Below are 26,954 nucleotides of genomic sequence, written 5' to 3'. Positions count from 1 at the left end.
CCAACTTCAAATGCACCCAAAAACATCAGTAAGAGCATGACTTAGATGTCCGGGACACATGGCTTCATGCACTCACATGATGCAGTTTGCCAGACTTCACCACATGAACATGATGGTCATGGTATCTCGAGAAGTTCTCTTCTTGTTAAACTGGTGGAGAGAGACAATACCAGTGTTCAAGGAAATACCTGTCTCTTCACCTCTTCCTACTAAAACTGCTGTGGCAGGTGCCTCCACTCAGACATGGGAGGCTCATCTAGATCCCCTTCAAACTCAGGGCCTGTGGTCCCCTCAGGAAGATCACCTGGAGTATATGTCCCAGAGCTCAGAGCCATTTGCCTAGCATGCAAAGTTCTTACCACTAGTCTAGGGATTCACAGTCCAAGTGTTGACAGATAACACCACAGCTATGTGTTCTGGCAAGAGGGAGCAAGATCATCTGTGCACCATTGGCTCTGCACCTTCTTGACCTTCAGAACACTTTGGCAGATCAACCTAACAGGTAGTTCTCAGACAACCATGAATGGCCTATCATAGGCTCAGTCCTGCAGAACACCTTTCACAAGTGAGGATTTCCAGAAATAGACCTATCTGACATTTCTTGTTTACTGTGGCAGACATTTTGTTCCAAAGGGGGTTTGAGCCTAGGCTCCCTGACAGACACTTTTCTCATCCATTGGTCACCGAGATGAATGTATGCCTTTCCACCAATCCCATGATAATGAGGGTTCTGAAGCAAGATGCAAGACTGATGATTTTGATAGCACAAGAATGGACCCAGCAGTTCTGGTATTTGGATCTGATGAACCTCTCAACAGAGCTCTCTCACCTCATCACCTTACCTGCTCTGCCCAGCAGAACAATGGTCAGATCCTTCACCTGGACCCAGCTTTGTTATGTCTGACAGCCTGGATGCTGCCTTGATGATGTCTCCTGAAAGAATTTGTTCAGCTGAATTTCACAATATTCTGCTCCAAAGTGATAAACAGTCAACAAGACTGACTTGGAAGAACTAAATGGAAGAAGATTTCTATTTGGGCATCTCAGTATTCGTTTTTTCCCCTTGACATAACTTATATCAGCAATACTGGATCATCTACTAGCCCTGAAACAATCTGGACTTTCAGTCAGCTCTAGCAGCAATATCAGCACATCACACTCCTCTCAATGTCATAATATATTTTCCTTAAGGGCCTTTATTAATTTTTTACCTCCCTCTTAGGACCTCAAGCAAAGTGATGGGTCCCTCCTTTAAGCCCTTGGCAACCTTGCCACTTATCTATGAAGAGTGCCTTTTAGTGGCCATTAAATCAGCTTTATGGGTAATTCTGACCAAAGACGTTTCAGATGTTCCATATGAACCATTTATTCATCTTCCTGTTTTCTTCCTCAGGCCTCATTCTACCTCAGCAGAAGCTAAACTTCACCCACTTGATATACTTCACACACCAGACTCCTTGTTACACTTGATATAGTAAGGGCTATAAACTGACAGGACAAAGTAATTCAGAAACACATCTAGACTGTTTGTGGCCTTTGCAGAGAGGATTAAGGGTCAAACTGTAGCCTCTCAGATTATCTAAGTGGGACTCCAACTGTATGAGGACATATTATGTGTTAACCAAGTTAGATCCAGCCACATTAGAGCACATTCCAGCCTGTTTAAAGATTGCCCATATTTCTGAAGTTTGTAGGGCAGCTAAATAGAGCTTGGTCCACACTTAATTTAAAAGACACTGCTCTTTGGAAGAGGCTTCCAGATCCAGTGCCTGCTTTAGTAGGGCTGTGCTGTAATCTTTAAGTAGCACTCCTTGTACCTATCTCTAAGCAAATGTACAACTGTTTTAGTCACCAAGAGTGGAATCCATGTGGACAACCATAAATCTGGCATTCTTTGACTTTCAAGTGGTTCGTTTTGCAACCTCTGTAACAGTAATTTTTGTAGATAATCACCTAGGTTTTCTTTAAAGGAAAAAGGTCAAAATCAAATTCTGTTATATGCATCATGCATCATCATCAGAGTTTGAACCTTCAGCATTGCAATACAGATCACTACTATTTAAACTACAGGACTAACTACATCAGCTAGCAGCAGGAGAAGGCTGTTCCTCTAGAGGAGGGAGGATGGCACCATATATTGGGTCAATGGGATGGCTGGGGGAAGCCCAGCCCAGCACTCTTTTGGCTCCTGCTCCATGTGATGCCCCTGGAGAGTGGGATTAGCTGCTGAATCTAGGCACTCTACCAGGGGATCTGCCCCAGCTTTCCCTGACTCTCCCCCTTGGAAATTGGGGTGTCTCTCACCTCATGTGGTACTCCCAGAGAGAGATAAGATAGGAGGTGTGGGCCATGTGCCAGGATTAGTGTGGTAGGAGAGAGAATAGTACCTTGTTTGTTCCTCCTACCCCACTGCTCTGGCAGCTCTCAGGCATTCAAGCAGCAATTAAGTGGTGCTTCTGCATGGGCACAGGTCTGACTCTTCAAAATGTTCATAGTCAATTATTATTTTGGCAAGCTGCCCAAATTTCTCTGAGGAAAGCAAGTAAAAGAAAGGAAATGGTAATTTTTTCAATAGTTTATAATTCCGCCAAACCTGAAAAGAATGTCATGAGACAAAGAAAAGGCTCTCTAGCTACAAGGCTTTCTCCCTCCAGATTTCAAGGGCCTGCTGGAAACAATGGAGGTGTTAGAGCTTCTAAAAACATTGCAAGAATCTGAAGAAACTGTGAAGCAGACAAAATATAGTGGTCACTAGCAGCTGTAGGGTTACCATATTTCAGGTTCCCAGAAAGAGGACACTGCCATAGGGAAGGAGTGAGGGGAGGAGGAGCTGTGCACACAAGCGCTTATGCCAGCAATACTTATGTCGCTCACCCCCAAGCAACAAAAGTTTTGCTCACATAAGCACTAGCGTAGACATGGCCTTAGTGAGCTTCCTGTTAAATTAGTATCCTGGTCTGTGAGCATGTTGGCCTTTGACCCCTTTGTTTATTTAGACAAGGATATCATCACCAGCAAAGTAGGAAGCACCTTCAACCACACTTTTCAGTGTAGGGCAGTAGAGGCTTAACTGTGAATTTCCTTTATTTTATTGATATGTCTCACAGCATAAGGCTCAGAGTGTAGGTTTAGAGTTAATTTCTTTTGTTCTTTGAAAGTAAACTTTAGTTGATTATCATGCATTTATGTAATTAGTGTAATTAGTACTAACTGCATAATTAGTGTAAACACGTGTAATGACATAAATGAACATGTAATTACAACATGAAATAGTTTAATAAGGATTTTTACAAAGCCATGTGGAAAGATGTACTGCACATTTCCAAAAGCACGTGTCAATATCTGGTGGTACAGAGTACAGAAGGTAGGATTATTTAACACATGCATTATATATGCACAATGTAAGCACTTGCTCCTTTATTTACCTTAAAAGCACAAAACATAAATAGAAACTTTGATAGAAATTCTGTAAATAAATGTCAGTGATGAAAGATTGGAATTCACAATTAAAAATATAGCAAATACAGTAGGACCTTGCTAATTCTTGCTAATGGCCAAGAACCCCATTGTGGATTGCTCAGTGTTACAAATAAGTGAACAAACTCTGTTAAAAAAAAAGATATTGTACTTTAATGGATTTTTAAAAATGTAGTTTTAATTATGATAAGATTTCATAGCATACTGTTAAATGTACAGTAGTACATTTGGTAAAAGTAATGAAGCCTTCTATCTCAGGTTACTTAGCTAGCTCCCATTACTGCAGTATCTGAGCACCTCACGTTCTTTAATGTATTTAGTCTCACAGCCCCCCTGTGAATTGGAGAAATAATATTGTTTCTGTTCTACAGATGGGGATCAGAGACTTTAAAAAGTATGGAGGTGCTTGAAGATGCAGATAGGCACATAGTGGGATTTTCAAAAGCAGGTGGGGCCTAACTTGCATTTATTTTCAATCTATTTTTGAACATCTGCATTTTTAAGCATCTATGTACCTTTAAAAATCTGGCCCTAAGTGCTTTGCCCAAAGGAATTGCACCTGGATCTCCCAAACCAAGGCTTGTGTCCTAACTACTGAGTTATGCTTCCTCTTTAAGGAAGTACCCACTCAATTTTTGCTGATAAGTTGGGGAGAAAATTGGTTTGTTTTAAAGAGATGTGAGTTGCAAAAACGGATCACAATATTACCATATCTAGGTCCCTGATTCAGCAAAATACTTAAGCATGTGTGTATTTTGGCATTACTGACTGCTTGAGTTGGCATTGAAATGCTTAAAGTAATGCACGCTGTTAAATACCTTTCTGAATTGGGGCCTAAATGTAAAACTGATGTATAGAGCTTGTCAAAAAAAATTTGCACTAAAAGTTTTTTTCATTAAAAAATGTCCTCTTTAAGAAAACAAAACTTTTTGCAAAAACTTGCTGACAGTGAAATTTTCCATTTTTGGCAGTTTTCCATGACATTTTTAGCAACATTTTAATAAAAAAATTAAGATTTTATTAAAACTATATGGAAAAATTTTGGCTGCTGAATACACAGTTCTTGGTAAATGAAAAAAGTTGATAATTTCAATTAAAATTTTAATTAGAAGTCACAGAAAATGTTGCCAAAAATGTTCACAATGAATCCTGGAAAATGGGAAAATCTTCATAATTTTGAAATTTTTAGCAGAATCAATTTCCTGTTGTTGTTTTTCAATAAGCTCATTTCTTACTCATTTCCTCAGGGCAGGTCTTCACTACAGGGGGGGGTCGATTTAAGATACGCAAATTCAGCTACGCGAATAGCGTAGCTGAATTCGACGTATCGCAGCCGACTTACCCCGCTGTAATGACGGCGGCAAAATCGACCTCCGCGGCTTCCCGTCGATGGCGCTTACTCCCATCTCCGCTGGTGGAGTAAGAGCGTCGATTCGGGGATCGATTGTCGCGTCCCGACGAGACGCGATAATTCGATCCCCGAGAGGTCGATTTCTACCCACTGATTCAGGCGGGTAGTGTAGACCTAGCCTCAGTGTAGTTTTCTTGCGCTATTTTTTACCGCACAGTTAAAAGAAAATACTACAGTCAAAACAGTTTACTCCTCCTACCTACAGAGGAAAGGAACAGAGAGATTGATGCTTCAGTTTTAAACACATTTAAGGGGCTGATATACCATGGAGATGAGTGTGAAATGAGAACCTGGATAGACTGAATTATCACTTTTATGGATTAGTGCAGTGAGAATTAGCAATTTTCCATTGTAGCTCCTCAGATTTTTGGAAAAATGCATAGCAGGGGAGGTAGTGTTTTGAGTGAAATTCAGTGGAGCACATCATTATGAAAAAGTGAAGCCCATAAAAATACATAAATAATACCCATTAAAGAAATACAGCTCGTACTAAGGTTTTTAAAAAAGAAATTGTCTTGCAGACATCTATAAAGGTCTAACTCCTCTATCCTTAATAGTGAGTCCATTTAATGAATACTGTGCATATGTTAAATAACTATGCTATCATTAATACTGTTAGAAAATTTTATTAAAATACTTTTTGTAATAATTATTGAGCAGGGGTTCCAATCTCAATTTAATTTTAGATTCAAGAGATTGACACTTTGCCCCTCCTCACAATTTAATTTTCAGGTAATATCATATGCATTTATGGCTCTGCTATGAGAATTTAATCAAATATTGACTGTTCAAAATTTCTAAGCCTGAAATTAAAAAGTCGATTAAATCACTAAAGGTAAGGTTTATCATGCTGTAAAGTTAACTCCCAGCTTCTCTCATCAGGTGCTGCTTGTAATTCAAATCTATTGACAAAATTCCCCTCTCAGATCTACACAGTGGATCTCAGATCAGATATTCTGCTTTTCCTTCATGTGCAGGACCCCCCACTGATACCAGTTGGTGTTTCATATGTGTAGGGAGTGCAGATTATTGGAGTTAAGATTTGTCATGCAAATCTGTCAGCTGGTTATATGCCCATCATCACCACAGTAGCTGAAGAGGCAATTGAATACCAACTATCATCCATCTTGCTAGTGCTGAGATGCCACTTACCCATTTTTTATCTATGGCAAGCACTGCACCTTGAGCAGACTATGTGGTCTGGCAGAATGAGTATAGGAGTATAGGCAGTTAGGAGTTCCCCAGTTCCAATCCTAGCTCTGCCATTGCATCACCGTGTGGTCTTGGGCATATCACTTCACCTTTCTGATAAAGATTTTAAAAGGAACAAAAAGGATATAGGCACCCAACTCTGCCCTTTGTGCCTCCTCAGTTGCAGTTTCTTCATATGTAAAATGAAGATGATAATATTTACTAGATCTGAAAATCGGAATTCTCATCACACTGGAAATTCTGGTATTTCAGCTTTGGTTTCATCCCTAATAGGGACAAAAAGTCAAAATGTCAACTTTTTTCATAGAATGAAAACTTGAATTTTCACTTAGGAAATGTCTAAATGTTTCATTTTGATGCTTTTGATCAAAACAAAATGAATCTAAACATTTCATTTGGAGTCAGTCTGACAACTGCACCTGTACATTCTTATGTGTATATCATTGGATTTTGGTAAATCTATGCGTATTACCAAGGCTCATGTAATCATGCATGTAGGATATGTCTGTTCACATATAACTGAAGCAGACCGTCAGTTTAAATTCACATTGTTATATATTTATTCAAAAAGTAGAATTTTCTAAAATCCCTAAATAGAGTTTATTCTGGCAAAGCTGGCATTTTTTTTACAGTTGTTATCATAGGATGCAAAACTAAACTTTCTTAATTTTTCCCTAGAAAATTGCCTTTATGGTAGCATTAGGCCTGGTTACAACAGAACACTTGGAAGGTAAGTATTCATATATTGTTTTACAGTTACACTTTAGTCTGTAATCTGGTCTGTTCTCCATACTATGCTGCAGACAGTAAGAATCAATGAGGAATCTGTCTACAGAAAGCTGAAGGATTTGGTAAAATCTTACTAATGCTCAACTGTCCCTCTCATCCTAAAAATAATGGGTCAGAGCCCCGGCTCTTGCTTAGCTCTCTTTGTGTGCCTCACAGGGAGAAGACATTGACTCCTCAGCTGGGACGCCTGGCATAATGGGTCAGGAGGGGTCTGGCTAGAATGCTCTGCTCTCAAGCAGTCCCAGCTGGTAGATGACCCCTTGAGAACTGTTACGAGGCTCATAGGTTACAAAACCTAAACTCCACCAAAGCTGTGACCAACGCAGATCTGGGTAGTGAATCAGAGAGCCAATTTACCCACCCTTTCTGCAGGCAGATTTCCTCCCCTCCCCCAATCCACTTGCTGCACCAACTGGAAAGCTGGCACAGTGGACAGTCTGGGCCAATGTCCATCTTTCAGTGTGTGTTTGATCCCTATGTGTTCTGTAGTCCCATGATCAATGTATACGGGCATTTGGATGAAATTTAAGATTTTGCTTTATTGTGGTTGCAAAAAAATCTTTACTCGGATTGATTTCCCTTATGCTAACTTTTTAAAATGTTTATTCAAAAAGTGAGCTAATTTGCCATGTTGGATTCCACAGAGAAGAGCTGCATATTTTCCGAGGTTCTTGCGTACAATATACAACAAACACATGAATTCAGTGCAGCAGCCAGATACCGTTGACCTTTCTCTTGCAATCTTCAAAAATAAACTGCAAGAATTAACAGATTTGTGCGTCTTTTTCTGTTGTGAAAGTGTAGATGGGGAAAAGTGGCCTGATTTGCACATTTGCTGCAGGTGTGAAACAGATTTTTTGGGCAGCAAGGGGAAAAGATCCAAACATTAACTACAAATTTCAGGCAGTGGGATTTTTTTTCTATAAAGACTTGGACCCAAATCCACAGCAGGTATAAATTGGTATAGTTCCATCATAGTCACTGGGGCTTATGCCAGCTGAGAATCTGGCCTTTGATTTTGCATGATTGAATCATAAATTACTAACTAATTTATTAAGCTCCTATCTTATGGCTCCCATTCAGGAAGATACTTAAGCATATGTCTAACTTTCAGTATGCGAGTAGTCTTAGGGCTTGCCTACACATTGGGGTTATGTGCTCTACAGGGGGGGGCGGGGGGGGAAGGGGGCGTACTTTCTAAAGCACGCTAATGTGTTGTGCATTAATTGGTCCATGTAGCCCTGCTGGTGCGCACTAGAGATTCTCCAGAGGGCTTTAATGTAGTACTGTTTAAAACAGCACTACAGAGCACCCCAGGGAACTTTTAATGCACACCAGCAGGGTTTGCATAGACCAATTAATGCACATGTTAGTGCACTTTAGAAATCACACCCCGTAAAGAGCATTACCCCACTGCGTAGACAAGCTCTTAGTAAAATCAATGAGACTACTCATGCTTAAAATCAGGCATGTAGTTCAGTATCTGAGTTAGAGCCTGTATTACCACTGGAAAATTTGATTTTTATGTATTTTTAATAAAACCACTCATCTTCCTATTTCTCTAGTACATTGATTTTTTTTATTTAGTACATCAGGGAGACTGTAGCATTTTAATAACAATATCATGCCAAAATATGCAGTAGGTTTTCTTTAATTTTGTTGCTCGTTTTTCCAGAGTGGCTTTTCTCTTTATATTTGCATTTTAGAAAATTATCTAGTGTCCTGAAGACTGAAAATTTGAAAGCAGTTTAAAGAAAGTTTAAGACATCAGCTTTCCTAATCCTTAATGGAAATAGATTGAAATGGAAATTAATCGAGAGCATTTTTTGCGCATCTCTTATAATTCAAAAAGTACAGATGATGATTGCAAGTTTTAGTCAGAGATTATTCATGTTCTCTTTTATATTTGAGGAAAATGGGGCAGAATTTGAAATTATGATAAAGTGCAAACTAAAATTATTCAAAATGATGCTCTTCATATCATAATTCTTTTGCCCTTTGGTTTCATTAAAACATGCTAATTCGATGCCACTATGTTGAAAATACCAGGTAGCACCCAATTTTTTTTCCTTATATTGTAAGTGCAAAGACTTACATTTTTGAATCTACATACTATTCTAATCTTGCAAAATCAGTTCCTTTAGACAAATTCACTTTTTTAAATATTCCTACTACTTCGAAATAAATGGCTCCATACATAGCCATTTACTATGGAAAGGGTATTTCTTCACAATTAGTGGTGATTACAACTGTCAAAGAAAAGTACCTCAACAGATTTCACACTCCTGAGATTTTATTATTTCAGTCCTCTGTCATATTTACTGTTACCAGTCATTGCTGTTTGTCAGGCAGTATTGGTCATTAAATTCAGCTTATTTTTAGTGTTTCTAATGTGGTTAGCAATTTTATGCTTTTGGAAATAAAAACGTAAAGCATATTCAGACTCATTAAAACTTATTTGATATCATTACTCTATTATGTAATAACTTTTTCCTTCCTTTGTATTGATTTACTTTATGGTCGAGAGCCCTAGACAACTTATGGGCTGTGACCCACTTCTGCAGCATATGCGTCAGCCTAGCAACCCTTCCTGCTAACTTCCAGAAAAGTTTCTTTCCCTTCATTGGGAACAGCACACTGCTCTTCAGAGAGTCAACCTGAGTCACATGCACCCTCTTTTGAGGGTTTACGTAGTAAATGGAACACACGAACCTTGTGTTGGATTTTTGTAAGAGGTACATGTCACTCAGGATACATTGTCAAAATAGGCTGCATAGACCAATTTACAAGAGATGTTAATTGGTGATGGTGGTAGTGGACTGATGCTTCCCTGGGGACAAAGCTGATTTCCAATGAATGTGTTGCTGATGTATGACACCCACATAAAGTATTTCTTTTTTGCTTTTTCTTTAAAAAAAATAAATATACATACATACATACTTGTGGCACTGGTGGCGAGAACCAAACATTTCACCAGAGTGGGTCACCAGCGTGCATCCTGGATCCAGCATCAATGACAAAAAGTTGTTACAATCTGGTGACTGGGCATGCCCCGTGGGGGACTTGAGCTTAGTTTTCTCAATCCAGTTCCTACTGAATGAGTGTCCACATCAACAAAACCTCCAGCACACTTGTTGGCAACCTCAGCTAAAGCCAAAGGCTGGATGGGCATTTGGGGTGAACTAATTTCTTGCTACTAGAGGTAGCCTCTTATGGTCATGATATCATGACATTGAGGAAAAGTTTGCACAGCTGCTGCCTGTAAATACATAGACTTCAGTCTCTAGCATTTTTCACCAGGACTAACAATGAGAAAAGATAGTGTATGTAAGCCTCAGTTTTTCCAGAAGTGACTAGTGATTTTCAGTATCCAACTTGACACATTTCAGGAGCCTGATTTTCAGAAAGTGCTGAGTCCCCAGAAATGGTGCATCCAAGATTACTAGTCGATTTGAAAAATGAAGGCTGTAAAATACACTGACATAATAAACATCTTTCTCCATTTTCACAAGCAGTTTGCAAAGAATAAAGTGAAATACACCAGGTGAAATCCTGGCCCTATTAATTCAATGGGGTCAGGATTTTACCCTATCTACATACAGAGATTACATACCGCATTACTTTTCACAGCCAATGTTAGTCCTAAATCCCTTTTAGTGTAGGAAAACAAGAGTTTTCCTGTGTTTCCCTACTTCTAAACAGGACTGTGATTCGGTGCATCTGGAGTTCCAATTATGATGATGACCTTAGAAGACCTTACTTCTGCCTTTGCCAATAACAAAGATACTGCATTCTATGCACAAGATCATAATATTGTTGTATACTATGGACAGACAAATTATCAGTCCATAGTTAAGATTGAATTTAGCTTCTTATAATGATCCTGATTTTCATCACCCTCCTAACCTGAGGAAAACAAAACCAATATAAAGTAAAATTTCAAAATATCCCTGTGATTTTTACTTGATACAACTTGCAAGGGATATATGTTTGATATGCTCTTTTTTTAAAATAACAGATATTGGTAGTGTTTTGAAAGCCATCTGATGGTGCTTTCTAAATATGTTTCTGAAGGGATCATAATAAAATCTTTTAGTGCAGAGCAAGCCTATTTTGGAGGAAGATGAAATAAAAGTGCCTGTGTTTGAATTTTATAAGAAAGGCTTAGTAATATCAGACCTTGAACTGCAGCAACTATCAATGCTGAGGCAACCCAATTATACTGTAGAAACTGAAACTGAACACAATGCCCAAGGCATTGGGGGCAAGAGCATCTTGCTTAACAAGTTAGATCTACATTTTTCCCCGATGAATGAAAAACACACAATGAACTTTTCTTTCCATGGTTACAGAAATCCAGAGCAAGCGTCAGGAAAGAAAGAGAAGAAGCACAGCAAATCCAGCCTATAGCGGACTCTTGGAAACTGAGGTACTTTATCATTCACTTTTTAAACACAGTTCTATTCTATGCCAATAAAAGGCTTAAGTACTTCTTATTGCAAAAGTACATATGAATGAGGAACCTCATCTACTTAAAAGAGAGATTGATGGGGGAGGGAGTATGAAACAAACATGTTTTATCTCAGTTTCTAGGCAACAGCTTTTCACATCAGAACATCATTTGGCTCTAACTGGAACCCTTGTTGATGGTCTGAGCAGAGGCCAAAAAAGGCTAAATAAACATGGGACCTAATTACTCTCTTTCCCATAGAGAAGGGTCTTTCCAGGTCAGGACTGAAGAACAGTGATGGGTCAGTGAGTTGAAACTTGCACTGCTGCTACACATGTAATACTTGTCAGTGAAAAAGCAGAGAAGACAATCTAGCCCTTTCATGAGCAGTTATTAACTAATGTGCCTATGGGTCCTGTTGATAGTAAAGGAACTCTGAAGTGAAACCCTGACATCTAACTTCTGCTCTTTTATTCCAGTACTACCATATTCACACCAATGAGATTTCGGAGGTGTAACAAAATTTGACCCTAGTCTAGCATTGGATTCAAAGCTTGGGTTGTTTAAAAAAAAAAAAGTACATTTTGACTTTCTGATTTTGTTCTGATAATGGTAAAATATTTTGAAAAGGTTAAAAGCATTTCACCTATCATGTAGATTTACTTTTATATCATTAAAATTAATATTTTAATGTAATAAAAGTTAACAAAATGAATTATATAATTTTTTATCATATTAAAATGAAATATGTTGACAAGGAAGCTATTAGACATTATCTAAACAAAATGTTATGATAGTTTTCAATTAAAAATTTTCAGAATCTTTGTTCCACAGGGAATTTGGAAATTTTACCGTTCCGTTGAAATTCAGAATAAAAAAAATTGAAATCTCACATAGAATGGAAATGTTGGTTTCTGGCAAGCTCTACATATAAGCAACATTTATTAGTTTTTCCTGTGTGCCATAAGCCAAAGGACATGGATTTTGCTTAACAAGTTATCAGCAATACAGACTCTTGGCTAAACCAACTTTTTGAGATTTCCGTTTATTTTGGCCAATGTGGTAGAGGGGAGGTAGCTGATTGTTGAGAGAAGGGAACTGGTAGGCAGAATGTAAATGGGTTGTTGAGTGACTTATCTGTGAGGAAGGTTGGTCTTGCGGTTTACGGCAGTGGAGTGGGTTTCAGGAGACCTGAATTCTATTCCCAGTCTTGCCCCCACAGACTTGCTTTGTAACCTTGGGCAAATCGCTTAATCTCTTTCTGCCTCAGTTATCCCTATTTTACAGATGGGGAATGTTGATGCTTCCTTTTCCCCACCCCTTCTATCTTATTAATTCAAACTGTGAGCTCTTCAGGGTAAGGACTGTCTCTTGCTATATGTACATATAGTGCCCAGCACAATAGGGACCTCAGTATTATTTGTATTTTATTTGTGTTGTCTTATATAAGGTCCATTTGGCTTGAAGTTTACTACTACTGGATTGTTTAAAATGTATGTTGCATGGTTTTTTTGGTCCTAATCTGAGGAGTATTTTTGAGAAACTAAATTGTATAGGGTTGATGAGGAGGTTAATACATTTATCATATCCTAGTTCTTGGTTCTTATTAGACTTATTCTCAAAAGTATATCCTGAAGTGAAGAATAGCATGTAGAAAGAATCTTAAAATGAGAGATTCATGTGGCTGACCAGCTCTTTCCTCATTAAGAGCTGTCATTAAGGACTGACCATAGGGAATGTCATTCAAATAAAATGGAAGCAGACGGTTTTCCTCCAATCAATTAGCTTCGCAGATTGATTTACTAATCAGTGAGCTGAGGTATTTTGTGGCATTTTTCAGGCATTTTGGTGCAGTTTAATTTACAACTGATCTAGTGGATGATCTTTAATTCATGATTGTTTAAATTGAAATTGCATATAAATTACACTTCTTACTTGCCCCCTCCACCAAACTGCAGGAGCCAAGAAAATGTGCTTCATTGTGCTGTTAACCTCCTTGATTGTGAATATGCAGTTGCTGTTTCAAATTGGACTTCTGTTTCTGCAACTAAATCTCTGCCCAGAAGCATGTTTGGGGGTTTTATGCTGTTAAGAAATTATTCCATTCTTCCATCCTGGGTAGTATATTTTTTAAAACAGAAGGAAGGCTGTGTTTCAGGCTGAATGTTTTCTGAAGGAACAGATGTCAGCTGAAAATTCATTAGCCATCCAGACATTCATGTATTCTGAAGAGCATGACATTAGAGAGCAGTTTACTAACCACTGAATAAATCATTTGTTAGAAAGAAAACTCTGATTTTCCTGAATTCAACAACATATATTGGAGGAGTACAGCACTCTTTGCAATCTCACAGCACAGGAACTGGATGGGTCAGGAAAGCAACTACGGTGGATGGAGACCTTTATTCTCTAGATTACGAACCCAGGTTTCTAGTGACCAATAGCTGTTACCATCTGGTAACTGGCTGGGATGTTATTTGGTTGTCTCAGTCAAGTTCCTAGTGAACAGGTGTCCATAGGTTTGAAATTCTCTCAGACTGAAATGACCTCTGACACCCTAAAGGCAGTACACATTAATGTTTGGGGTGAAATATTTTCCCAAGGCCTTTGTGTACAGCTTGCAATCAAAATTTACTTGTATCAAATGCAGATAATTGTCACACAAAGTGGTGACTTCTTTCCCCCTCCTGTGGGAAGTTCATCACCAATTCTATTGACACTAATAAAAGTGTTGTCTTGCAGCAACAATTTAGTACATATTGGTTTATGATAAATGTTGTTTGGATGCCAGGTTTTTTAGTACTGTTTACAGACCCCAGGAACCACTCCTGAAGCCCAATCAATAATGTTGGTAATTTTCATTTACCGCTTGTTAATAAAATCTAATAAAGTTGGTCTATAAAAACCTTGCTAGAAGATGAATAATGCAGCTGTATATGGCTTAGTTGACCATCTGAGGAGCCTTAAGCAGCCTATATTCTGCGTCTCAGAATTAGCTTTTTGAGTACTGATTATGCATGAAGGAAATTCCTTAGAGACTGATGGTAGAAAAGCATAAGAGAGCCAGAGCTCTTGAGATGACAGTATGGCTTCTTTTCTCTCCCTTTGCAGCGGAAACGCCTTGCATCAAATTATTTGAATAACCCCTTGTTCCTTTCAGCGAGAGGTAAGTATTTTTTAAATGAATACATTGCTATTATGATGTGGTATTAAATATTTATTAGTTGTATTTGTTATTAATTACTTCTAGAGTACCATAGGGTGCATAGCTATACATAGATGCATAGATGGTTACACAGCAAAACAAAAGTTAAAGTTAAGGGGTCATAAGGATATAGAGCCTGATCCCCCAAAGCCCTGGGAAATCAGTGGAAGATCAGGTTTCTAGTGTTGTAGAGAAAAAGAAGATGTTAAGGAGGCAGTATTGCCAATCCCAAATGTTCAAAAACTATGGGATTAGATTAAAAAAATAAATTAGGGGATCTTTTAATTTATCTCTGGTTTTCAGCTTTTAGGATTCACATTTTCCAGCTGTACTCTATAACTATGAGAGCTAGAAACTTAGTTTTCAAAGAAAAAGTGAAATTCTCACGTACTTAATGAGTCCAGGAGCTGGAGCTTTAAGGAAAACACCACATTTTTGTAAGATTTCATGATAAAAACAAGTTGGCAACACTGAGAGAAATTTGGAGAAGAAAAGTAATGGCTCATGGGAAGAAGGAATAAGTGGCAGGCATAAGGTGCAGCGTGAGAAAAGGCACAGAACCGAGAGTGGAAAAAGGGAAGAAAGAGGGAAAGTTGAGGAGAGAGGATTAAACAGAGCATAGAAGGGAACAAAAATTGCATTGTAGGGGGGACAGTGCTGTGTAGAACTGAGGATGAGAGGCTTGAATACATTGCAGAAGAGGAGAGGAAGACTGTAAAGAGATGTGAATATTTCTTTCCCCTGATGCAGCTGCTACAACTTAGATTCTACTGTAAATGCACACTGTAGTACTTTAGAGGTACTTTTATCCTTTTTCAACAATAAAAATTTATTTTTAAGTATTAAGGCGCAATTAAAAGTGCCATTTTAATACAGATGCAAAGTTGTGACCTGCTTTGGTCTTTTCTTCTTATGTTGCTGATATCAAATTTTCCTTACTCTTCTTATACAACTTAAAATTGATGCCTATGTTTCCCTGTAAACACATGCCTAGAGAGAACATTAGCTAGGTTACTCTCAGACCCCCAGTAAATGTCCTTGTTTCCTCTGTGTGTCCATGTTTTTAGACAGGTGACAAAGCTTCAGTGGCATGACTGTCACAAAACTGCTTGGGATATGACACTGTTTTACCTTAATTGTTAGTTATTTTAGTAAGCCCTATAACTATTCTTCCTAATACCTAAAATCCCTGTTGCTGTGCTGAACAATCTCTCCATTGTCTGTCTTCATTACATAGCTCACAGCTTTAGTTATTGTATATTTGTATTGTGATATCACCTAGGAGCCCCAGTGATGGACCCCATTGTGCTAGGCACTGTACAAACACAGAAAAACAAGACAGCCCCTGTCCCAAAGAACTTACACTCTAATCTAATTGTCTTCATTGCGTAGCTTACCACCTTGCTTATTATACCGTCCTTCCTTTAAAAATAATTCTCCGTTTAGGTCATTTCAGCAGGTAGAAGAGGAAAAAGTGGACACTTAGAGTAGGCCAACTTTATTGACAAATGCAAACCAAAAAGGATTTATTTATTTTTGAAAAGCATTTTATATTTGTTAAAGAAAACTGTGTGCAGGAAACAGCTCTTCCTTTACAAAAAATGTAGGTGAGAATGGTGCTTGTGATATTCTCAGTGAAATGTCAATTATTCAGAGTTTGTTTATTGGGAAAAATCTCTTAGCTGAAATGAGGTCATGTCCCTGATGTGCATCGCCTATATAAAAAAACTCTCCAATTATCCACGCCTCTGCTTATCTGGATAACTTTCATGTCCTCCGTTCATCTGAATAATCATAGTTTCACTGTGCTCCGTGTGTGCGCGCATGCATACAGGTGGTGCTTTGGGCATGTGGATCAAATTCTGTCTGCCAGATGTATGTAAACACACACCAGAGAATGTGTGATCAGAAAAGGAGCACAAGAAAGAAGTTTCCACCTCACTTCCATCTCCCTAACCCAAAGAAAGACTACTCCATCAGCTGACTTGCAGGAGCGGAGGAGAGACATTCTAGGGCTTTTCAGTGAGGCATTCTGCCCAAGTGTTTTGTGACTCAGCAATGGAAATTACAGACTTGCTTTTGTGAAAAAAAAATTTAAAGAATGAATTTTTTCCAAACAGTTTCTTGAAAAATGCAGTGTATTTTTCAACCACCTCTAACTACTCCTTCCATCAGGCTTGGGCTACAACCATTAAAGAGTCATTTAAGCGATAGACCAAAACATGACACACATTTTTGATATGAGCGATTCTCATGTTGAAGGGTTGATGATAATATAATGCCCGATCCTGCAAGGTGTTGAGCATTCTAGCCATGAGTCAGAAAAGCACTTAAACACATGCTTAACTGTAAGTCAATGGGACTACTCCTGTACTGAAAAGGTAAGCACCTGCTTAAGTGCTCTGCTGGTTGGGGGCCAGAGTGTTCGGCCTTGAAAGAGTCAAACCCTTAAAGAAGATTTTTTCCTATCTAGTTAAGCCTGGACAGGTCCTATCCATTGGATGTTTAGGACAGACATCAACCTTTTGGTACTGTGAAATTTTTTAACATCTTCAGCATTTAGAGTTTCAGGTGCCCAATTCCTAAAACCTAAATAACATGCAGCTCTGAATACTAAAATATTCATTGGTGCTATTTCAAGTGTCGCTCTCTCATGTCCACATTAAAATAACTGGCTATAATCCTCCCCCCCCCCCCACTTCTTTCATCACTTGTGTCATGGCTTGACTAAAATTCATTGCACTGATGTGTTGCCCACTAACTTGTTCTCTGCCCTTCTTTCATGTGCTAGCAAATGAGGATCCATGTTGGAAGGTATGTTTAGCAAGATTTGTATATTACCACTGTCTGTCTCATCATCATGTAATACAGTGCTTGCTGTTAATTATTGTAGTCTCTGCCAGGGTACAAAATTGCAATATTTTCTTTCCCTTTTTTCCTACCATTTCTGGAATCTCTCCAGTTTACCTAAAGCTTTGAGCCATTAAAACAGAATTTCAGAACAAGTTGAACTTGTGTGCTTTCATGTTCACAGGTTTGAATTTAATACTTTGTAGAATCCATTGATTGAGAAAATGCTGGTTTAGCTTTGTGGTATTAATAAACATCTAGGAAAAATATTAACTGTTCTACTTGAGTAGATCTCTCTCTTTTAAGGTTAAAATCTAGACATTTTTAATAGTGCTTTCTAATATTGACATTTTTGGAGAGGCATTTTGGACAACAGTAATTTTGAGTTTAGGATATGATACTGGATAAAGCTGACATGAAATTTTGTAAAAATGATATTCTGAAAGATGAAAACATGATTATAGAATACATTTATTTCAATAAATCACTTTTTTTCCTGGAAAACTAGTAGGAAAATTGAGGTTTTTATGTAATGATTCACAAACCATGAGAGCTCCAAAATCAGTCTCCCTTTTATTAAAATGTACTTAATTATATGAAGAGTAATTAACATTGCCACCAGATTAGCATAGCAATTTACTACATGACATTGTAACTTTGTTAATGAGACTTAGCAATATATAAAATGAACTACAGATAAAGTACTAATCAGTCTTGTTTGAGAAAGGTTGTCATAGTGGATCTGTGTGGTTTAAATTGGAAAACAATAATTAACAAAATAGAGAAGAGAGGGATGGGGGCCCTCTACAGGAAATTTGTGAGGGGGCACGTGGGAGAAAGTTGTATTCATACTTGTTTCCCTACCTGCTCTTCAAGGCAATGTTCATAAGATTTGGAACTGTTCTTTTTTCCCCCCAGAAACTTTTGCTTACTTGCTTTTACTGGGGACTTGAAGGACAAGTGAGCCACATAATGACATTGGCCCACTCATCAAAATAGAACTGCACCTGGTGATATATGTGTGTTGGAAGTGACAGTGACACATTCCCAGAAACAGAGTGGAATAATTATAACATTGCAGGCTGGAAACATTAGTTGATTCATATCTGTGTTTGATTGCTGTCTGTGTGATTGTTTGATTATTTCACATTTTTTCTATTTGTTTCAACTCATTGAATTTTGCTCGTTTGTTGTTGATGAGTACAAAATTGTTTGTCTTCCTTCTCCAGCAGCCAGGAAGCTTTTGAAAATGAGATATTGTGTTTGAATGGTCTGTCTAGTAAAGTAGTGGCTCCAAGTGCTGCTCGTGGAAAGTTACATTAAGAGTTGACTTGACCCAACCTACCCTTTTCTTCTCTTTCAGAATGAAATTCACCACGATGAACACTGTACAGCATGTAAGCGTGGCATTAACTTGCAACCATGTGGCACATGTTCAAGAGCATATCATCTCAATTGCTTGGACCCTCCTCTGAAAACTGTCCCCAAAGGGGTTTGGGCCTGCCCAAAGTGCCAACAAAAGGTAAGTGAGTTGAGGCATGTGTATTGCAGTCATTCCAAGAAAAGAAAAAAGAGAGTGAGTTTGCACATCATAATTCTAGAGGCTGTTTCAGCCTACAATACTAGCTAAGGAGACAAGATTATCAAAAGTAATACAGTAAAAGCTCAAAGATACAAACACCAGAGTTACGGACTGGCCAGTCAACCAGACATCATGTGAAACCGGAAGTATCCAATTAGGCAGCAGCAAAGACTAAAAAAAAAAAAAAAAGTCAAGTAATGTACTGTGCCTATATTGCATCTTAAAAGTAGGCACATCTGGGCTGCCTGTCCCCACCCCTCCCCATGTGCTGGGCAGCCACTTACAGCTAGGAGGTGATGAAGCTGGGGCTGCCAGCCTAAGGCAGCCGGAGCCAACAGAGCAGGAGCAGTGCTGGGGTCTGCGCCACTTTCATCCCTTCTCTCTCTTCCCTCACCGGGAGGGGGATGCACTGTTTTTACCACACACACACCCTTCACAGGCCGGGAGGGGGACACGCTGTTTTCTCACTCACACACACAGCTGGGAGGGGGACAAGCTTGCAAACTCAGTCCAACCCAGGGAAGGAAGCTGCCAGTGCTGAGTAGGGAGCTCAGCTGCTGCTGGAGCCTGGCCTGAAGTGTCAGCTGCTGGATCTGGAGCCTGAACGGCACTTTGTTCATAGTTACAAACATGTCAGAGTTACGGACACAACCTCCATTCCCGAGGTGTCCGTAACGCTGAGATTCTACTGCATTGAAGTTTCTTCGGTAATTTGCTTTTTTTGTTGCCTGGTAGTTTTACAGCATTGGTCTCATACCTTACATTTTTCCCCCTCTTGATTTCATGGTATTGCATCCCTCAAGATTTACGCTGAAAGATTAAAAATGGCTGTTCATTTCCTTTACGTTTTTCTTCTATAAAAACCACCTGTACGTACAATTGCAAAGCAAGTAATGTAGTTCTTGCAGACGGAGGAGACAGTGTCATGCACAGACAATGCACCAGAGGATCTGAAGGTTGTAAGGAGAGTACACCATCTTCTTTATAAGATTTATTATATGCAGCTATTGATAACCATTTTAGAAATGCAATTCTAACAGTGTTCACACAAGCCAAATGATTAGCACCAGGTCTGTAAGAACTGTAAAACAATGTTGCTAAATTTTAGAATGAGCGGGCTTAATTTTTGTTCCTTAGGCCTGGTCCCCACTAAGCCCCCACTTCGGACTAAGGTACGCAAATTCAGCTACGTTAATAACGTAGCTGAATTCGAAGTACCTTAGTCCGAACTTACCGCGGGTCCAGACGCGGCAGGCAGGCTCCCCCGTCGATGCCGCGTACTCCTCTCGCCGAGCTGGAGTGCCGGCGTCGACGGCGAGCACTTCCGGGATCGATCCGGGATCGATTTATTGCGTCTAAACCAGACGCGATAAATCGATCCCAGAACATCGATTGCCTGCCGCCGGACCCTCCGGTAAGTGTAGACGTACCCTTAGAATTCTCTGCTTTAGCCCCTAGGAAAAATTACTATTTAGTTTCTTGGGAAATGTCAAAGATAATTGCTGGTCTGTATTTACATTTAGTGGAACCAGCCTATCTTCTCTTCTCTATCAAGTCCAGTATTCTATCTCCAGTGCTGGCCTGTACCTAATAGGTAGGCAAAATACCTCTAACTCTCCAGGAAATTGTGTAAGCCTGTATGAAAGGGGCTGGAGAATTCCTTTTGGTGGTGATCAAGTGTGAGATTTGAAAACCCCATCCTAGCAATTATGTAGTGACACTGTTTACAGTGAAGTAAAATAAAAGTTACAGAATTTTTCCACTGCATTTCAGTTTACAACTCACAATTCCAATTATACCATTTTTTGTAATAGTAAAGTTTTTTTTGTGGGGTGAGTGGGAAGACATGAATTGTATGTGTGTGTCTCTTTGTGGATTACTAATTTTTGTTGTTCCCTGGATTTATAGGTATTAAAGAAAGATGAAAATGTGCCATGGACTGGAACTCTGGCTATTGTTCATTCCTATGTTACTCATAAAACAGGTACAGAATGGCGTGATTCCTGATAAGAGGCTCTCTAGTCCCCAGTTTCACCTTTAAAATGGGAGTGACTGTCTAACTCAGAGGGCATAAATTCATGTTAGCAAGATGCGTGGAAGAGCTAAAGCTCCATAAGATCAATGGTAGTGCCTGCCAGTCAGTATTATTAAATGCTTTTCATCCCAGCCCCCTGTTCTCACACACATAATTTTCTGTAACATTCACCTTTCAGCTGAAGTTTTCCATGTTCTGTCATGGATTGAAGATTAATTTGTTCTTTTAAAAAGTTTGAAAGAAAAGAAAAAAACTTTGGAAGAGACAAAAACATACATTTTTTTCCAAATTGGAGACAAATCTGAACAATTAATAATAAAACCTTTTGAATGTCTATTCAAAAATGTCAAATTGTTTTGATTTGACATTTCATTTAGAAACCGGTCATTTCCATTCAGTACTTTGTCTTGAAACAGTTTTGATTTCTTTTCAAAACAACCTTTTAGCCATTTTCTAAATTTTTGTTTTCCTTTTTTTCGACCAAAACTGTTCACTGAATTTGACCCCAATTCACAAATTTGCACTTTTTGTCAAATTTGTCAAAAAAATGCATTTTTTGGCAAATTTACTGTTTGCAAACATTTTAAGAGAAGCTCTAATTCTAATTACACTTTAAAGTGCAAGGCCAGTGTAAAAATTGCTTATGACTAAAAACATGAAACTTGGTGTGAACATAGTCTTTGATAAGAACTAGTGCCTTTGCTTTAAAAAGTATTGGTTTTGATTTAATAAAGACATGACTGTCTGAAACTGTGTACCTAGCATTTGTGAGAGGAAATATCCTTAAATGAATTTGTGTAGCCCTGAGCAGGTAATTTAATCTCTTTGCCTTAGTTTCCCTATCTATAAAATAGGGATTCTATATCCACCTCAAAGGTGTGTTGTGGAATAATGTCTGTCCTGTACTTGAACCATTTCAAAAGTGATAGAGAGTTGTCTTATGTGCAACTGGAAACTCAGCTTCTCTGGCTATGCATTTTGAGATGGGACTGGGTAGACCTATGGAGTGCTCTATCTAGAACACTTAATCCTAGTCTCATGAGTCAGTGCAGACCATTTTTTCAGTCTGTATCTTAACATTTACATTCTAAACCTTATTGTTCTACAGTCAAAGAAGAAGAGAAGAGAAAATTATTAAAGAAAGGCAGCGAGCTGAAGAGCGAACATAGACAGTTGGAAGAGAAAGAGAGACTTCTCAACAATGCGGTTAAAGTAAGACTCCGGACTGTGGGGCATAATGTCTCCTACAGAATTGGTTATAAAGCGCTTATGCTTGAAAAACTGAGATTTGATGGCTGGGAAATGAGTTATGCTCACAAACTATTCATGCTCAAGTGTGAATAGTTTCTTTACAAAGAAACATATATGGGGGTCTCTTTGTGGGGAGTGAGCAAGATACACTGGCAGGCTGAGGAGCAGAAGGAGGCAGTGGCAGATCTGTTATTGGAGCGCTTCCCCACTCAAATGAGAAAACAAAGTTAAACATATCCTCTGTCCCATTCTATACACAAGTCAGAGCTATAGAAATACAGTATAGCACTTCCCATCTTTCATAAGAAAGATCTGTGCATGACCAGCTGCTCCAGTGCCAAGAGCCTGTGTATCAGTCCAAAAGCATGAGGTTAGGCAGGTAAGACCATCATCACCACTCTCAAAAGGTCTAGTATCACAGCAGTGTTCTTGGCATCTCCTACAAGAACTAGAACCAAGTGTTGCTAGAGGGGGTCACCCAAGCATAACGTGATTCCAGGTATGCGTGTACACTACTTCTACCAGTCCCTGCCACTCTAGAGGGTGTTAGCCCGAGTTCAGAACCCAAATTCCTAGTTGCCAGTAGTTGTAAGGACTTACTTAAGGCATGGCTATTTGACCACAACCCCGCCCCCAAACTATAGAACTACTACTACTAAGAATTTGCTTGTATGTTTGTAATATGGTGTAACTACATATTTTAATCTTCTCTATCCTGGAAAATTAAAGTGGCAGCTGCAACAGTAACTGGTCAGTACTTGCTCTACCATTGCAGTTATCCAGGAGAGGCATGTTAAATATTTTATCACATTTAAAACAGAGTGGAAAGAAAAGTAATAACTTATTAAAAGACATCACAGTGGGAAGTACTCTCTTTAACTGTACATAACCACCATCAGCTCTAATGGAAACTAACACATGCACGGAGACAGGTCTCTGTGGGGTGGAGTGTTCTCTAGTGGTTAGAGAAATGAAATTGGATTAGCAATTTCAGAATGAAAGAGAGTTTGGGCTAGATTCAACTACCGTGTGTGTGTATATATGTATAAAAATAATTGCTATTGAAGTCAATGGGAGTGGTGCAGAAGCAGAATTAGGCCCTTTGAGTGGGAAGCATTCTCTCTTAAATGGCAATTTTGGCCTATGATAATATTTATCCAATCAAAGATGTTTGGTTCCTGAGGTTTAGATTAACTAAAAAAGTAAATTACCAATTGAATTAAGTGGAAAACCCCATACACACCATGTGTGACTGTGATATTGTTATAAATTGCAGACCCATGCATTTATTATTCACCTGGGACTACTTCACCTGCCCTCTAATCCATCCCCCCCAGGCTTATTCCAAAATTCCAAACCTCTGAACAGCTACCTTCAAAAAAAAAAAAAAAAAAAAGTCAAGTAAGTGTTTCCTGCTTCCCAAGAACTGCAGAATGTTCTCCCCTAAAACTATTCTGGACCAAGGCCCCTGAGAGACAATATGCAGACCTGGACCAGTAACTGGTTTGGGTTTCATGACCTATTGGAGAGAGAAACAGGAGCTTTCATCCATTAAAAGCCAGAAATACCCTTCCCAGTAGGATAAGGCTTCTGTTTCTAGCCATGGTAGAACATTAAATAGTGGCCCTTAAACTAACATTTTATACCTGAAAAATATTTGAGGTTGTCTTTAGAAGTTGTTACTGGCATCCTTGTTACTAAGTTGCCTGGCTTTAGGTAAACGGATTTAAAACAAACACCACTTTATTTAATCTCCCTAAAATGGACTGTAAATATGGGCCACATACAAAACACATCAGAGTGTAGTTTGACCTGAAGGTTTTACTGAAGTCATTTGGGAAGACTTACAGTGCTTACTGATGGCTTTGCCACTTTTGAGTAATGTGGCCATTGTAAACCCATGCCAACAAAATCTGTAGACCGCCATCACGCGATCATGTATTCTTCCTGTCTTTCAACAGGATATGGTCAAAAGTGCCCTCAGTATATACTTGATCTTAGATGAATATTGTTGCTAAGACAAGTGATGCACTATATGCACCAGTGGGTATTACTCCATTAGTTATGCTTGCGTTGCTGCTATCCCCAAAGGAGAACGTAATTCGTTTGAGATGGACATGTTCTCCAGACATGTAAAGCATGTTTGGGGGGATGTTTGATGCCAATTTGAATGTATTCTCAGTCTCTCCATCTCTCTCTCTAACAGAAATGCTTAGAGCTAAAAAACAGCCTGTTGGCCCAGCAGAAAGGGACTCAGTCATCGCTGGAACGTCTCAAAACTCTCATTAGACTGATACAAAATGAGCAGATGATTCAGGTTACCATGACGACAACCACCACCTCCTCCCTGCTAACTGTCCCCTGGATCAAACCCTCATCTGCCTCTGCTGCCATGCACAAAGCCTTGCAGCAATCACAGGGTAACAACTGACAGAGCTGTCTGGGGAAAATGGAAAAAAAAAAAACTTTATACATGCGCAAAGGAGAGATTAAACCGAAACAACGGGAAATGAAGGAAACAAAAAACAATCTCATTTTTTACACATGTAGAACTTAAGCCAATCAGTCCAGTTTGTAGGTCACTGTGGCAGCAACTTCCCACAGAGCAGATTTTGCTGCAGTTTTGTATTTGCCAAGACCTTCAGTGCTTATGAGATTTGTTTTGTTATGTTGGCCTTAACGTATTTATGAATAAGAAGGAGAAGAAATAGTATGGCTGATAGAAAGTGAAGTATCCTTTTTGGAGGGCAGACAATTTTACAAGTTTGCTTTAAAGGGAAAAATTTTAAATACAAAGAGTTAGTAAACTAGTAGGGAGGTAGCTGGGCTTAAAGCTGTTTGAGGGAGTAAACTGGTAATATAAAAAGAACCGGAACTACTTAGGACTTGACATGGATTCTTAGCAAAGTGACCAAGGTCTGCCTCACTGATTCAGGTGAACTGAAGATGGGCTGTTTGACAAGAATGACGTCATGGACGCTCACAGAGCCTTTAAAACAAAAAGATCATTTTTTTCAGTATTATAGCTGAATTGCAGATATTTAAATTAAAAAACTGTATGAAGTTAGCGTTTCTAGTAAAATATTGAAGTATTTTCATGCTGATGCTTCTGTATATGCGTTCTGAAGTATTTAAAGAGGTCTGACTGTAAAACTCCTTACTTTTTTGCAGGTCCTTTTTACTTATTTTGCTATTGATGTATTTTTCTCATGGAGTTTTTGTGCAAGATTTAGCATAAACCATATAGTGGATAGCTTTGGCAGGTTGGGTTCGTTTTGGGGGGGTTTTTTGGTTATGTTTTGAACTTTTTTTTTTTTTTTTAATAAAAGCAAATAAAGATTGTTTTTCTTTTCTTGCCAGTACAGATAATATGCCAAAAAATAATTTTACATTTTTGTACTGCATTTTTATTGTAAAAATAGGTAACATGGAAAAAAGCTGGTGGGGTTTTTGTTTGTTTGCAGGAATATCTGCAAAAATGGTACAGGAAAAAAAAAACTGCCTCAAGGGGTTGTTTGTCATATTGGATAATAGCAAGAATTTAGGGGGAGAGTTGGACTGTGGAAAATTAAGGGTTTGCTGGGTTTTTGGAAACTTAATTCCTTTTTAAATTTTGTTGATTTGTAACACATTTGAAAATGTTTAGCATTAGTCTGAGAAAATCCTAGAGCTCCTGCTTGTTTCACTAGCAAGTCTTCCTGATGCTACAAGGGTCAGTCTGGCGCCTTAGTAGGCCACAGGCCTGTCCTGTAATCCTGAGGCCTACCTCGGAAGTTAGTGATGGGCAACCCCTTTTCCTCTAACAATGCAGAGTTTCACACAACCACTGATTCCATTCTTCGATCCTTTAGTTACTTAGCACAACAGGTATGAAACAAAACAAAAAGCAAGGAACCACTAGAGCATGACACACAGCTAGTCTCTCACATCAGCATATGACATGGTGCCGAATGTCATTTTTTTAAAATGAGGGACTGTCCTTTTCAGTTGCCCATCACTAGGCAGCACATGGTCTCTTCAACCATTTTCACAACTCCGGGAGAAACTGTGCAGTACTATACAAATCTATTTTAATACACTTAACACTCAGTTGAACAAGATTTTTATATTCTTTTATTGATGAACAAAGTGAACTAAGTAAAACACAATTGTTATACATTGATTATTGTATGCCAATTATGCATTCTAATGTGGCTTGCAATGTAAGTGTTTTCAGGTTTAATGTTTTTTTTTCTTCTCAGACAAATTAAAAAAAGGAAAATATGGAAGGTTGAACATGTGAAGAATTTCTGAAGACGTGTCTTGGACTGTTAAAAGTAGTTATTTTGAAAAGGGGACTGTCCAGTGGATAGTGTGCATAGAAAAAAAGTGTTTGTCTTAAATATGCCAATGTAGTTTTACTTCTTTATGATGCATTAAACTTGACTGACAATTTAATAGTGGTGTGGATGGTGTGATATTCATTCTTTCAGAAATACAACCTGACCTCAATCCTTCAGTCCCTTCTCAGACCAAACATCCCCGAGATCAAGGGAAACTCACAAACTTTAATGTAATCTCCTCCATCCCTTTACGAATTATATGTATTGCAGTAATGCATAGATACCCCACTTACAGATTAGGACCCCGTTGCGGTATGCATTGGTATAGTGCCGAATAAAAAAAGACAGTCCCTCTCCCTCCAGAGAGTTT

General features: G+C 38.7%; 1 protein-coding gene across 1 annotated transcript in view; it reads left to right on the top strand.

Annotated features, from left to right (window-relative positions):
- Positions 1 to 26,536, top strand: part of PHF21B (PHD finger protein 21B) — a 221,150-nt gene extending 194,614 nt beyond the window's left edge. Inside the window, 10 exon segments of the mRNA XM_065416945.1 lie at positions 6,779 to 6,830; positions 11,242 to 11,318; positions 14,451 to 14,505; positions 17,336 to 17,358; positions 18,758 to 18,916; positions 20,885 to 20,960; positions 22,120 to 22,223; positions 24,469 to 24,682; positions 26,504 to 26,511; positions 26,513 to 26,536. Of these exon segments, the coding sequence (XP_065273017.1) occupies positions 6,779 to 6,830; positions 11,242 to 11,318; positions 14,451 to 14,505; positions 17,336 to 17,358; positions 18,758 to 18,916; positions 20,885 to 20,960; positions 22,120 to 22,223; positions 24,469 to 24,682; positions 26,504 to 26,511; positions 26,513 to 26,536 (792 nt within the window).
- Positions 26,537 to 26,954: the final 418 nt, after the last annotated feature.

Source organism: Emys orbicularis, chromosome 1, assembly GCF_028017835.1.
Source record: "Emys orbicularis isolate rEmyOrb1 chromosome 1, rEmyOrb1.hap1, whole genome shotgun sequence".
NCBI classification, from domain to species: domain Eukaryota; kingdom Metazoa; phylum Chordata; order Testudines; family Emydidae; genus Emys; species Emys orbicularis.
Note: the sequence above shows the minus strand (reverse complement) of the source record. Positions and strands in the feature narration are given on the sequence as shown.